Here is a 13,606-nt window from a genome sequence, read left to right as displayed (position 1 = left end):
ACACCCATGGTATTAGTAGTCAGGAGAGCAGGAGATGTATTGCACTGGGAAAGCCAGCAATCAGGGACCTCTCCAAACTAATGAACAACAGTGTCAGCAGTTGGAAGTCAGATCGTGGTCTTTTGAATCACTTGTTATGCATCTGAGAGCTGGACAATAAATAAAGATGACAGAAGAATTGATGCCTTTGAACTGCAGTGTTGGAAGAGAGTGACAAATATCCTAGAAACTGACAAAAGAACAGACACGTCTTAGAGAAGATGCAGCCAGAGTGCTCCTTGGAGAAAGAGATGACAAAGCTTTGTCTCACACACTATGGGCACGTTGCAGGGAGAGGCTGTTCCTTGGAGAGGGACATCATGCTTGGAAAGGTGGAGGGTCGGTGAAAGGGAGGAAGACCCTCAACCAGATGGACTGATGACGCAGTGACCGCAGCCAGGGTTCAAGCATGTCAGAGATAAAAAAAGAAAGCAGCATGTCAGAGATGAAAGTGACACAGGACAGGGCTCAGGGCTGTTGTTCACAGAGTCGCGGCGAGTCATACTCAACTTGACGGATGGGGTCTAACAAGAGACTTTAGAAGGATATATTTAGGATAATAGAATAGGATGGCGTCTGACTTTAGAAGGACAGATTTTTGTGTGTTGAAGCATTTGCTGGGAGTTGTGTCCCAGCAGTTCTAGATGTCTGGAGGCCAATTTGGTGGTGGAGAGTGAAGGGAATTGAACCGTAAACTCAAAGGTGGTGCCTCTCTGCGGCTCAGACCCCCCCAGTGGCTCAGCTGGGGAAAGAAGGGCAATGACGTCACATGCAATGCACCAGCTCAAACCACCTGCTGGAGTGTTGGCTCTGAGTGGCTTCTGACTCCATGGCAAATGGCTCGAGTCGAGGTAACTGAAGCAGGAAGCCCACGGCCCATGAAACCTGCTGGTGCTGTGTACTGCCCAGTTGAAACCAACTCATAGCTGGTCCTCCAGCAGGTTTTAAGAGGCAAGAAATCGAATGGGAGGAGATTGTCCATCCTTCTTGCACAGAGCAATGGTGGTTTGGAACTCCGTACCTTTGAGTTGGCTGTGCAATTCCTTACCACTAAGCCACCAGAGCTCCAGAAAGCCTGCTGTATGTTGTTGTGTTCTGTAGAGTTGGAACCGACCCGGAGCTAACCCTCTGGCCCATCTTTTTCCCATGGAGCAGCTGGGGGATCCGAACTGCATTCCTCTGGGATTGCAGTGCAGCTTCTTACCACTAGGACACCAGAGCTCCCTCCAAAAAGTCTAGCGTATTAAAAGCTCAAGCCACATACAGTGGTCAGAGACAGCAAAAGGGGCACGTCTGACAGGTGCATCAGACACTGTTACTATTAGTGCAGAATCAGTAGGCTGTCAACCAAAAAGCTGGGCCTTGACGCCCCCAGCTGCTCTGTGGATAATTAGATCTGATTGCTGTGATTCAGTATCAGCTGGACGACGGTGAGCTTGGTTTGCTTATTATGAAGTTGAATACATCTTCACGTATCTGTGTTCCTTCCTGTTTGGGGTGTCGTTGCCAAGGAGTCGGGGCCCGCTCGTGGCTGACCCTCCAACGCTCCAGTGTTTTGGAGAATCTGTACATCTCACAGAAGAAGGTGGCCTGTCCTCCTCAGAGCAGCTCGTGGGTGGGAACCTCAGGAGGGTGCTGTTTCGGGGTCAGGAGCACAATTCCTGACCTGTTAGGAGACCCGAGCCCCACGTGTGAGCCAGTCTGTCTCCCACTGGCACCCCAGAGCCCTGCAGCCCCACGCCGGAACGCAGCAGTGATTACAGCACTGAGGCTTTCTGTGCAAAGGGCAAAGCCCCACGGGTGACTTTAATGATCAGACAGTGGACGGTGGCAGGCGGGAGAGCCCGGAACAAGCTCAGTGCAAAGGTTTTGCTGCTTCTGGGCCTGAAGCTGGCTGGATGGCGGGAGGGGGAGACAGCTGGTAGCCCCTGCAGAGAGCTCGCATTCAAGCCGGTTCCCTGTGCTGGAGACTGATAAGGGGAGACACCTGGCGGCCAACTGTGGAGGTGGCAGCAGCTGGCCGTCTCTGGGCAGGGCCTGGCCTCCTTGCCAGCCGCCTGCTACTGGACGCTGGAGGAGTTGGTCAGGTAGACGGGCCGGATGACAGCGCGGAAGCTGCTGAAGGAACCCTGTGGACAGGGGAAGAGGGGTGCGTCCCTGGAGCCATTGACGCTCAGGGCCCTGGGCAGTGGGGCCTTCTGGCCCTCGAAGTCAGTGACGGCGACCGCCAGGCCACTGCTGCAGAGCATGAGGGCTTTGTTCTCGTAGCGGATGGCTGAGTCAGGGTAGCCGGACCTGGTCAGGCCCAGGGCGGGCACGTCGGAGGCGCTGCAGGAGAAGCCATAGTTCCAGCAGCTCTGGACGGTGGGCAGGAGGAACAATGACCAGGAGAGGCGTGTGGACTGGAAGAGGAAGCTGGGGTGCTGGGGGGTCTTGAAAGACTGAGAGTAGTAGGATCTTGTGTTGTACTCATAAGGGTAATTGGACCGCCGGGAACCGGAGAGGTTGTTCCTGAGGGAGCCGCTCCAGGTGGGGGACGTGTAAAGCCGCCGGGGCTGGAAGGCGGGCTGGGTGAGGTTCAGGGCCCGGTGCTGGGCCAGCAGCCCGCAGGGCACCGTGTGGAACTCCAGGGCCTGCAGCATCTGCCTGTGGAGCAAGGCCTCGTGCGCCTGCAGCAGAGACACGTTGAACTGCAGCTGGAAGAGCTCCGAGGGCGGGATCATGGGGAAGCGGACCTCCTCCAGCAGCGCCCCCAGCTCCGCGTGCGAGGCACTGGCCCCCTGGCTCCAGGCGTCGATGGCCTTCAGCAGGGCCAGCTCGCTGGACACGGCCAGTTCACTGCTGGAGAGTAGCGTGCGCAGCAGGGGCAGGGGCACGGTGGCCCAGGCGTCGGTCTGCGTCAGCGCCTCGAAGTTCCAGGCCAGGAACCGCACGCAGAGCGACTCCAGCAGGGCGTCGTGGGTGGTCAGCGCGTAGGCGTGGAGCTGCAGGGGCGTCCGGAAGGAGGGGTCCTGGGGGAGGAGGGTGGTGAAGAGGCGGGCGCAGTAGTCCCGCAGCCATGGGGCCTCGTAGGTGGAGGCGAGCTGGTGGAAGCATTTCACTGTAGATGAGGTCACGTCCAGTCTGCGGGAGTACAGGTACCTGTGGGGAGGGGCAGGGGTCCTGATGCGACCAGACATGTGCGGGGGACACGTCCACATCCATAGAGACACGTCCAGGAGGACACGTCCACCTGCATGAGGACTAGTGCCGGGGCAGGGGGAGGGGGAAGACGATGCCACTTCCCAAGGTGTTCAGGGTTCAGGCTCCACATGCCCTCAGCTTCACCTTTGGGGGGGTGTCTCTGTGTGTGTTTGCATGTGAATGTTGTGAACAAGGGTTTCTGAGAGAGAGAGAGAGAGAGAGAGAGTATTAGAGAAAGTATGTGTTTGTGACTGTGCCTACGGGGGGGGGTGCACGCGAGTGTGTGTTGCGGAGGCTCACGTGTGTACATCTGAGTGTACGTGGGCGTCTGCATGTGTGCATGTACCTGAGGTGTGTGCAGTGCCTTGAGGAAATGCGTGAGTGCCGCGTGGTTGTGTGGGATGCAGGCGTGTGAGTGTGCATGCGTGCGCCTGCATGCCCATGTGTGCGCGTGAGCGTGTGGGAATCAGTGTGCGTGTCCTAGGGACAGGACTTGTTATGGGGTGAACGGTGCCTCCCCACAAGAGCCCTCACTCCAGGTCCCTGTGTCCGTCGTCTGGTTTGGATACAGGGTCTTTGCAGGTGTCACCTGTTGGCATGTGGTCACCTGGGGCAGGTGGGCCCTGCTGACCATGAACTGGCATTCTTTCAGGAAGAGGAGAGAGAAGAGATGAAGGGAGATGACTGTGGGATGATGACTGGTGGGGACTGAGTGATGAGTCTGCGAGACAAGTTGTGTCACAGATCCCAAGGCCACCAGGGGCGGAAGGGCAAGGACAGTCTTCCCAGGAGCCTAACCCTAACCCTGTCCACACTCGGTGCTGTCCACACTCAGTGCTGTCCACACTCGGTGCTGTCCACACTCGGTGCTGACATCTGGGACGCAGACGGGGAGAGGGCCCACTGCGTGGCTGGTGGTCATTTGTTACAGACACTCACGCCCTCCAAAGAAACACTGGGTTTTTGTGGATGACAATGACCCCACCTGGGCACCTGCTGGTCACCCTCAAATGTCCTGACCATGCCCACAAGGAGCAGGGACACCATCCAAGGCTTGTGCTAGGCCAAGACAAAGCCGCCTTAATCTGGTCTTAATTGTCAGTGTGACTTTTAAAATGTAACAGACGCCGAGATGCAATGTGTCCATGGTGTGACGTGTGTGACGTGATGTGTGTGTGCTGTGCATGTGTGTGGTGTGATGCGTGTATGTGATATGAGTGTGTCCGTGTGTGGGGTGTGTGGCGTGAGTCCTGTGTGTATACACAGGTGATGTGAGGTGTGTGCGTCAGTGAGGTGTGCACCTGTGTCAGGTATGCATGCATATATGTGAAGTGATGTGTGTGTATTGTGGTCAGATCTGCATCACGGGCGTGTGTGTCCATGTACCCATGATGTCACAGATGGGAGCTGTGTGCTGTCATGTCACATACCTGCATGTCGTGTGTGTGTCCACGTGATGTCACATCTGTGTGGTGTGATGCGTGTTGCTGAGAGCGTGTGGTGTCTCATATGTGTGGGGCGTCACGAGTGTGTACACGTGATGTGTGTGGATGGGCACTGCTGTGGCCGGGGCCCCCCTGCGGCCGTACTCTGAAGTGGAGGACTGAGGAGCTGCGGGCACTGTCTGCAGTGAAGTCTCCAGAACGACTCACCCGATGAAGTCGGTGACCACAGGCACGCACTCGGCCTCCACCTCCATGGTGACAGTACCGCCTGGCCCCCGCAGCAGAGCCTGGGCCTCGGGGTTGGTGGACAGGATGAGCGTGTGTGCGCACATGCTGAGGGCCTCCTCCCCGCCGGCCTGCACCCGGATGGACAGGTCACAGCCCTGCTGGCTGTCGAAGATCCCATGGAGTGCCTGCTCCAGCTCTCCGGAGAGGTCCAGGGTGTGCACAGGTTCACTTATGGTTTCTGTGTGGGGAGGGGACACGGGCTCATGGCCGTTTCCTCTGCCCGCGGGTCTGTGTGCTTGGAGGTTACTTCCGCTTTCCTAGAGCCGGTCCTGAGGTGCCAGGACGAACGCGCACACAAAACCCAGATCGCTGCCAGGCCTCGCCTCACCCCCACCTCCGGGCAGACAGCTTAGCGGCCAGGGTGAATGCCAGGGCTCCCGGGTCGCTCAGAAGGGCTGGGGGCGCAGGCCTGGCACCTCCGGCTGGCCGGGTACTCACCATTGGCGCAGACCACGCCCGCGTCGTCCCTGTGTTGACAGGCACTTTGCATCCAGCCCGGGGACTTGCAGTCGGCCAGCGACAATTCAGTGCCTGCACACCTCACCTCGCTCAGCATGACGGGGCCTGACCCTGTGGACACAGAGAGGGCCGCAGGGGGCTGGGGGCCTCATGCTCCCTGCAGAGAGGGGACCCCAGCCCTGCGGCCCGAAGGTCCAAGGTCCGTTACAACCGCTCAGGGCTCCACACCCGCCTCCACCACACCCCTTTGCAGGTGCTTCTATAAAGGACCTCGTCGTAGCTGAAGTTATAAACCTACGAATGGCGAAATGGAAAACCCATTTGCTTCATAAACAGCCACTCAAATCTCAATTTTTAAAAAATGTAAAGAATGAAAATAAAAAGGTGTCTTTGGAGAACTATAACCAGAACACAGGAACCAAAGCCACACTCTACCGCCAAGGCCCTCAGACGCCCAGTGAGTGCCAACCTTTACGGCTGTGGACTCCCCCACCACCCTTCTCCCACAGCGCGTGGCTGGTGGCCTCAAACGGCCCTCCGTCTTTTGATTCACATCCCTCTGTTTAAACCACAGTGCCACCAGTGCTCCTTGGTAAGATGTATGTAGCACAGACTCGAACCATGCTTAACAATGAACAACAGCCATTTTTAAGTGGCCCTGTCAGTGGTATGAACGGCAGCCACCCATCACCACCATCTATTCTCAAAACCTATCGAAACGGAAGCTCACCTAGCCTCCTCAGCAAGAATGGCCCCCTCCACCTACCCCCAGCTCCTGTAACCGCAGCTCCACTTCCTGTCTGTCAGCTTTTGTGCTGACTTATCTCAGAGGGTTTTTAAGGCCCCATGCTGTTGCATGCAATAGAATACATCTCTGTTATATGCACACCCATGTTTATTGTGGCTTTGTTTGCAATAGCAAAGAGCTGGAAACAACCCAAGTGCCCATCAACAAATGGATAGAGAAGCTGTGGTATATTCACACAATGGAATACTATGCAGTGTTGAAAAAGAAGGAACTCATACAATATTATACAAAATGGGTACCCCTGGAGGACATTATGCCGAGTGAAATATCTCAGTCACAAAAGGACAAATATTGCATAGGGCCACTGTTGTAAAACTGACTGACATCAGGGTTGAGGGAAGGCAGAGGAGGAGGGGAGGAATGATCTGTACTGCATTGAAACAGATGAGGGAGAGAACTGTTTAAAAGGGATGTGTGATTAGTTATGATTGTCACGACAGGAGTCCAGAAGGAAGGCTGCACAGTGGAGTGGACTTGAGGGGAGGGATTGTATGACAATGAAAGACTTTCTTTTACTTTTCAAGGAGAAGAGTGTATTGGGGGGAGCAGGGCAGGGAGAAAAGTGCAACAAAGAATGACTGGAAACCCTAAGTCTCTGTAAACTTTCATTAAAATGAATAATAATAAAGAATCTTTCTCTGCACATACACACAGCGACATGGTGCCATTGGGGCTCTCGGTACCACCCAGTACCGCGCCGTTGGGCCGCTGACAGGTGTTGGGGTGTTTGTACCTTTCGACTCTTGAGGCTAATGCTGCTCTGAAGATTCACGTACGCTCACACGAACCTTCTACCAGGTACAGTCACAGCCAATAGGGTTCTGATTATTATCCTAACATTCGGCCCGAACTTGGCCTCCACCTGTATAAAGTCTAATGACTGCACAGTGGACATCTGACCGTTGTCACCGTTATTGGGGAGCGATACCGTACCATTTTCAAGGCATAGGGACCCCCGTGTGGAGCGGGAACAGCTCGTGGGGTTTCCTAGTCTGTGCACAGGAGCTGACGTGACGGCACTACCACCTCCCTTCCTAAGGAAGCAGGTTTCCAGGCCTTTCCCCTCCGCACCCTGGGGAGGTCTGAACCAACAACTTTGTGTTTATCAGCTGAGAGCTTAACCCTTTGTACCATCGGGTCCCTTCAGACACCACCTCTACTGAATGTACCATAACTGATGCCACTGTTCCCCGTCCCTGTTGCCGGTGACCATTTCTGGTTTCCCAGGACGACACATAAGTGGTGTGGAACCCTCCACACATGTCCGTGGGGAAGGGCTGTTCCCTCAGGGAATGGCTTCAAGGAGGTAAATCCCCCGGGTGTCCAGGGAGAATCCAGGACTGAAGTGCTGAAGCCCTTGGCATCAGCTGGGCTCTTCAAAACCTGTCTCTGGTGGGTGGGGCCTGCTGAGGACATTCACCTGCCCTGTGTTCTCCTGGGGGACCTGCAGGTTTGGCTCTGGAGAACCTACCTGGCCCAAAGGCAGCATTGTCCAGAGCTTGGGTGGCATTCTGGAAGCCCAGGGCACGGCACACCACGCTGGCATCCACCAGGTCCCAGCCGTTGTCACACACGGTCCCCCACTGGCCTCTGTAGAAGATCTCCACTCGGCCCTTGTTGGGTGCGTCCCCGTCCACCAGCCTCATGTCGCCGTCCTCCAGTCCTGCAGGCTCGAAGGGCGAGGGACTCGGAGATCAGCTGGGCTGCCTCAGGGGAGCCGCCGCTGCCCACCACTCAGGGCACATGCCTTCTGGGGGTGGGAAGCTCTGTCCATCTGGGGCAGAAGCCTGACTGTATTCTCCATGTGGAAGCCCTGTCTGTTATGCACGGAGGGGAGATTTCAGCCTGGGAAAGCAGCCTGTCTCTGGGGTCTCCCCACGCCGATAGAGAACCTTGTAGGCCAGCACTCGGGGTGTGGAGGGGAGAAGGGAGGACACTATTCGTGGTGGTTTGACAGGGTGGGGTGTACAGCCTGGGGACTGCCGCACAGAGAGGCTCTTCTTCCTGGGGTCCAGGGAAGGACACTGAAGGGATGCTGAGAACTAGTGGAGACCCAGACTCCCCAGAACCCATCAGCCTTCATCTCTGGGGATAACCGAGCCTCTAGTATGAGGGAGAGCAGGGGCCAAGGACGTGGGGGGCATTTCTGGAGGGTGGGGGTGTGGCCGCTGAGCGAGGAGGTGCGGCTCTCTCCCCTGCACTTTCTCACCGTGGCTCTCTGCGACCAGCAGACACGTCCAGAGGAGCAGGGACAGGGCCATGCTGCCTGAGGCTTGATCCTGCCGAAGGGGGTGCCGAGGTGAGGGTTGTCAGAGCAGGGACCGCCTTGCAGGCCCCATCTGCCGGGGTCACTGGGCAGAGCTCACTGCAGACCCCACCTCCAGGGCCGTGGCAGGCTGGGTGGAGCTGGGTCTGTGACCCGCTGCGTGGCTGAGTGTGGCAAACCCCCGCAGCGCCCTCCGCCCATCCAGGGGGCTGGCTCCGAGGGGTGTAATGTCTGCTCAGGAGAAGGGCCAGGCTGAGGGGTCTGCACAGCAGGGATCTCACACCTCAGGGCTGCACGTGGCTGCCAGGTGGTGCTGGGTGAGGAGGCTGGAGGAGGGGGTGTGGGTCTGCAGCCCAGATGAGGAGGGGCTGGTGGGCCTTATTCGTGGGGAGGGCTTTGTCTGAAGATTGCCTCTGCTGCCATGTGTGGGGTGGGTGGGAGGGGACCCGGTGGGGCAGGTACCCTGAGGTCCAGGCAAGAGACAGGCAGGCAGCGGAGGGTATCAGCTGAGATGCTGAATGGAGGTGCCAGAGAAGCGGGACCATGGCTGTGGCTGTACCTTTCCTTCTGTTTAAACTCTTAAGGTGTTTTGGGTGCATGTTAGCAGGACCACTTAATTTTCCACTCACTAGAAACGTATTGCGATGGGAAAGTCTGCTGTTAGGGACTTCTCTAAAGTACTCAAGAGCAACGGTGTCTCTCTGGAGACTAAGGTGCGCCTGATACAGGCTATGGTCTTTGCAATCACTTGTTATGCTTCAGAGAGTTGGACAATGACTAGGGAGGATAGAAGAATTGACGCCTTTGAGCTGTGGTGCTGGAGAAGAGTATTGAATGTACCATGGACTGCCAAGAAAACAAACAGATTTATCCTAAAGAGGGTTAAATCAGGCTGCTCCTTGGAGGCAAGGATTCTGAGGCTTCATCTGACATACTTTGGACATGTTGTAAGGAGGGACAGGTCCTTGGAGAAGGACATCATGCTTGGGAGGGTGAAGGGACAGCGCAGGAGGGGAAGGCCCTCTATGAGGTGGATTGATTCAGTGACTGGGGTAATCGGGATGGATGTGTCAGAGACAGTGCGATTGGCACAGGCTAGAGCAGGGTTTAGGGCTGTTGTACACAGGGTCGCTATGAGTCGCAAATGACTCGATGGCACATAACAACAACAACACAACAACAGTTCGTCCATAGTCTGCAGTCCCCACACCGGAGCAGCACTCTCCCCTCTCCCTTCCTGTGCTTCCTGCTTCTATGTGTCCTTCCCCTTCCCACCTTCTGAGCATTTTCCTAATTCTGTCCAGTCGACTCTGACTCACAGTGAGTCTCCACTGGGAGTCTCTGTGAGACAGGCGGCCTGGTGTTGTCCAGCTGGGCTCGCACTGCTGGCCTTCAGGGTCAGCAGGGTAACACCTCTACCCATCACACCACCAGCTCATGCCTTCCTGGTGTTTACTGGTCACCTGAGAGTGTCTCAGCTTGCCTGGGCAGTGGGGCCTGGTGTAGATAGGGGTGGGGGGCTGAAATGGGAACCCCTGGGGGGGCACAGGGTGGAGGAACAGAGAGTGGCTTGCACTGACACAGCCCTGCTGCCCGAGTCTCATCTCAGGAAACCCACACTGAGGCTTGGGGAAGTTGGGTGGCCAGGACACAGCTGGTGGGACCAGCTGGTGGGGCCCTGATTGTGGCCTCTGCATTCTTCTCCACTCTTGTTCCACCAGCTGTCAGCCTTCAGCTTCAGTGACCTGTTACGCGTGTCTCTACACCCTCCCTGCGTCCCCTCCATACAGCTGTGTGTGAACAGGGTGGCTCAGGACTAGTCAATGGAGTCCTCCAACACTGCTCCTGCAGCCCAGGATTAGCCACTGGGGGCCCCGCTGAGCACGGTGACAAGGTCCAAGCCTGGGGGTAAAGGGAGAAGGCGTGGGAGGGCCACAGCAATACACCCTGCCCCGGAGCCTGTGTGGAGCCACCCGACGTCAGTGGGTTTAATTCAGTGGGCACGTCCTAGGGTCTCCCCGTGTCTGTAGCGACTGGTGTGTTGACTGTCTATCCAAAGGCTTACTCGTCACCCATTAGTCTTCTTTGGTGAAGTGTCTATTCAGATCTTGCACATATTTTTTATCTTGTTCCCAGCAGGAGCACCTGAACTCTCCCACTTCCAGGAGAGCCTGGGCCCTATGGTGTGCCCACCTGGACAGGTGGTGGGATCCACACAGGTGCTTGGCAGGAAGGCAGCCGCCACCTGCTGAGGCTCCCATGGTGAAGGGCAGAAGCGCACTTCTGGCTGGCTGTGTGGACGGCCGGCCGAGCTGGGCCTCCTGCCTGGTGCAGCGGACAGCCCACCCTCCTGCACACATAGACCCTGAGGAGCTCCTGGGAGAAGTCTGTTATCCTGGGCTCAGGTCTGTGCACGGAGCGCCTGGCCCCACCGTGCAGAGCGGACGGAGCAAGGTGAGACCCACAAGTTTGAAAAGGCTTGTTTTCGTTCAAGCTCTGCCCAGCGTTTGCATCTCCACTCCCGATACAGAGTCCTGTCCAAATGGAGCTGCTGATTCAGTATGTCTGTGGCTGGAAATTTTCCGCAGGAGTATGGACTGGGTGAACTGATTAGCAACCTTGAAGGGGCAGGTACTTACCCGCCAGGTGGTGCGTGTGGCCGTCCTGGAAACTGGAACCTTTGTACCTCACGAGCCCCGCTTCGCGTCTGTCCTCAGGTCTGAGACCCTTCCGATGTGAGTGTGGGCAGGCCGTACAGGAAATGCTTCAGAAAACAAGTCTAGTTTCAATTCCTAGGTATCACGTGACTTGTGATGCTCTGGGGTTGGCGGCAGTGCAGGCCCCTGGGGCTGCTCCCCGTCCCGGCTCCAGCGAGGCTTCTGGGGAGCTCTGTTCCCAGCTGCACTCCAGCTGATGCAGAGTTGAGTATGTTCAGGTTTGAACTCCTGCTGAAAATGTGCACGGCCACCCCAGAAGGACAGGAACGAGGTCCGCATTTTAGCAAGTTTCCTCAGTGATTGTGTGTGTGAGAGCTCTGCGGACTGGGCTCAACTCGTGAGGAGCCCTGGTCTCGCAGGCAGACTGTCTCCGTTGGTGAAGTGTCTTTGAATCCTGCACATATTTTTATACTTGTTCATCTTGCTCCTGAGTCGTACGCGCCCTTTGCATTTTCTGGGGACAAGTCCCTACTCTTTCTCATTGCGTCTCAGTCGGAACCAGACAGGCTTACAGCTGACCGTCGACCAGGGTCTCCAGGATGTCAATCACACGGGCGGAGACTGCCCACCGTCCTCCCTCCAGGCCGCTCTGAGAGGTGCCAGCTTCGGGTCAGCAGTGTGCCTCCAGAGGCCTGCACAAGTCTCCTAGCAGATTCCAGAAACAGAAAGCCTCCTCGGAGACCAGACATGGTTGGCCGCTAGCTCACTGTCCACTATGTGACCCCTGGGACAGTGGCCTTGCCGTCAGCACTCTGGCATCATGCCACCTGTTCGTCAGAACACTAAAGGCCCTCGCCCTGAGGGGTCGCCACCAGCCGGGGCTTGGCCTCAGTGACTAACCTTAATAAAACCCCGCTGACCCCCTTATGAGGCCACCAGCCTCCTGCTCATCGTCCCAAGTCTCTTTTTGTTGTTGTTGTTGCATTTTTTAAAAAAATAATTTTAATGAAAGTTTAGAGACTTGGGATTTCCACTCATTCATTGTACTTTTCTCCCTGTCCAAACTCCCCCTCAGTTTGCTCTTCTCTTTGAAAAGTAAAAGTAAAATTATTTGTTATATAATCCCTCCCCAAGTCCACTCCCCAAGTGTCTTTTGAGGAGCAGAGGATTTGAACGGGGATGTCTTCGTGGGTCGGGGATGTCTTCATGGGTCGTAGCTTAAGAAATCGTTCCCTGACCTGAGGTCACAAAGTCTGTCTTCTCTGAGCTTTGTAGGGTCAGCTTCTAGTCTGCGGTCTTGTGGGTGTCGTGAGGTGGAGTCACTGTCCTTTGCTCCGACATAGAGTTGTCTGAGCTCATCAGCACCTCACCGACTGTATCAAACCAACTCGCGCTGGCCCCGCCGGCCTGCGTGGAACTGCCCCACAGGGCGGCCACGGCCCAAGCTCTCAGTGGAAGCAGACTGCTCAGCTCTGCACCAGCAGGCTTCTCCGTTCAGGTGCCTGTAGCTTTAGATAGAGTCTTATAAAAAATGTACTATCCTCAGTGAAAAAAAGAGGACCTTCAGTGAGGTAGATCGACGGGGGCTGCGGCAGTGGCGTGAGAATGAGGTCAGTGCAGGGTTCAGCAGGCTTTTGTCCTGTCTGCTGGGTTACGCCCTGCTGTATACGGTGATAGGTCTGTGGCCTGCAGGGTTACGCCCTGTGGTACAGACATCTCTGTGCTGTGGCCCGCAGGGTTGCTATGAGGCAAAGCGGCCTTGACCGCCCTGGACGTCCACCACAGTCTGGCCTGTACCGTGTGTGCAGCCCTGCTGGCTCCGGCATGTCTGCCTGTGTCTGCCGGCCCTGTCCCTCTCATGGAGAACTATTAGGGCCGGTGTTGGGAGCTTGAGCGCACGATGGTGTTGTCTTTGCTGTGAGGCGGTGCGTCCTGCTGTCTCTCAGGTGCCACCAGGCCGGTTCTCACCAGCTCTGTGTACGTGAAGGCTGCCCGCTGGGGCATCAGGCGCTCATTTGCTGTGACACTGCAGCCCACTGTTGCAGTCAGGTGGATCCGCCTTCGTGAAGGGCCCCTCTCCCGTTCATCCTCTACTTTCAAGCATTGAGTCCCCAGGGTCCGGTCTTTCCGAGAGCGTGTCCAAAGTATGTGTCTAAGACCATTCTGGGTACATCTCCAGCACAGGCGTCTTTGTTCTTGACGATGGTATAGCCGATATTCTTTGCTAACACCGTAACTCGGGGCACCAATTCTCTGGCTTTTTACCAGGGAGTCAGCACTGCCCGAGCCTCAGAAAGGTCTAGAGACTATTCAGAGGTAAGAGGTGAGCAGCGTGAGCCCCTGGAGACAGTGCCCCTTGGGTTGGAGGGGACAGGAGTGGGGAACCCTGGTGGACAGAGGGAGCTGCCTGAGAGAACACCATGAGGGGGCTCTGCTGGAGGGAACTGGGGACTCCTTTCAG

General features: G+C 56.4%; 1 protein-coding gene across 1 annotated transcript; it reads right to left on the bottom strand.

Moving 5' to 3' along the window:
• Positions 1–2,099: 2,099 nt before the first annotated feature.
• Positions 2,100–13,149, bottom strand: LGALS3BP (lectin, galactoside-binding, soluble, 3 binding protein). Its single transcript, XM_006886341.1, has 7 exons — positions 13,035–13,149; positions 8,601–8,719; positions 8,432–8,501; positions 7,694–7,885; positions 5,394–5,525; positions 4,875–5,133; positions 2,100–3,180 (listed from the first exon to the last, which is right to left on the bottom strand). The coding sequence occupies exons 1-7, from the start codon at positions 13,147–13,149 to the stop codon at positions 2,100–2,102; spliced, it is 1,968 nt and encodes a 655-aa protein (XP_006886403.1).
• Between the last annotated feature and the right edge of the window lie 457 nt (positions 13,150–13,606).

This window comes from Elephantulus edwardii, unplaced genomic scaffold, assembly GCF_000299155.1.
Source record: "Elephantulus edwardii isolate Elephantulus edwardi_28Jun2011 unplaced genomic scaffold, EleEdw1.0 scaffold00048, whole genome shotgun sequence".
NCBI lineage: Eukaryota > Metazoa > Chordata > Mammalia > Macroscelidea > Macroscelididae > Elephantulus > Elephantulus edwardii.
This window is presented reverse-complemented; position numbering and strand designations above follow the sequence as displayed.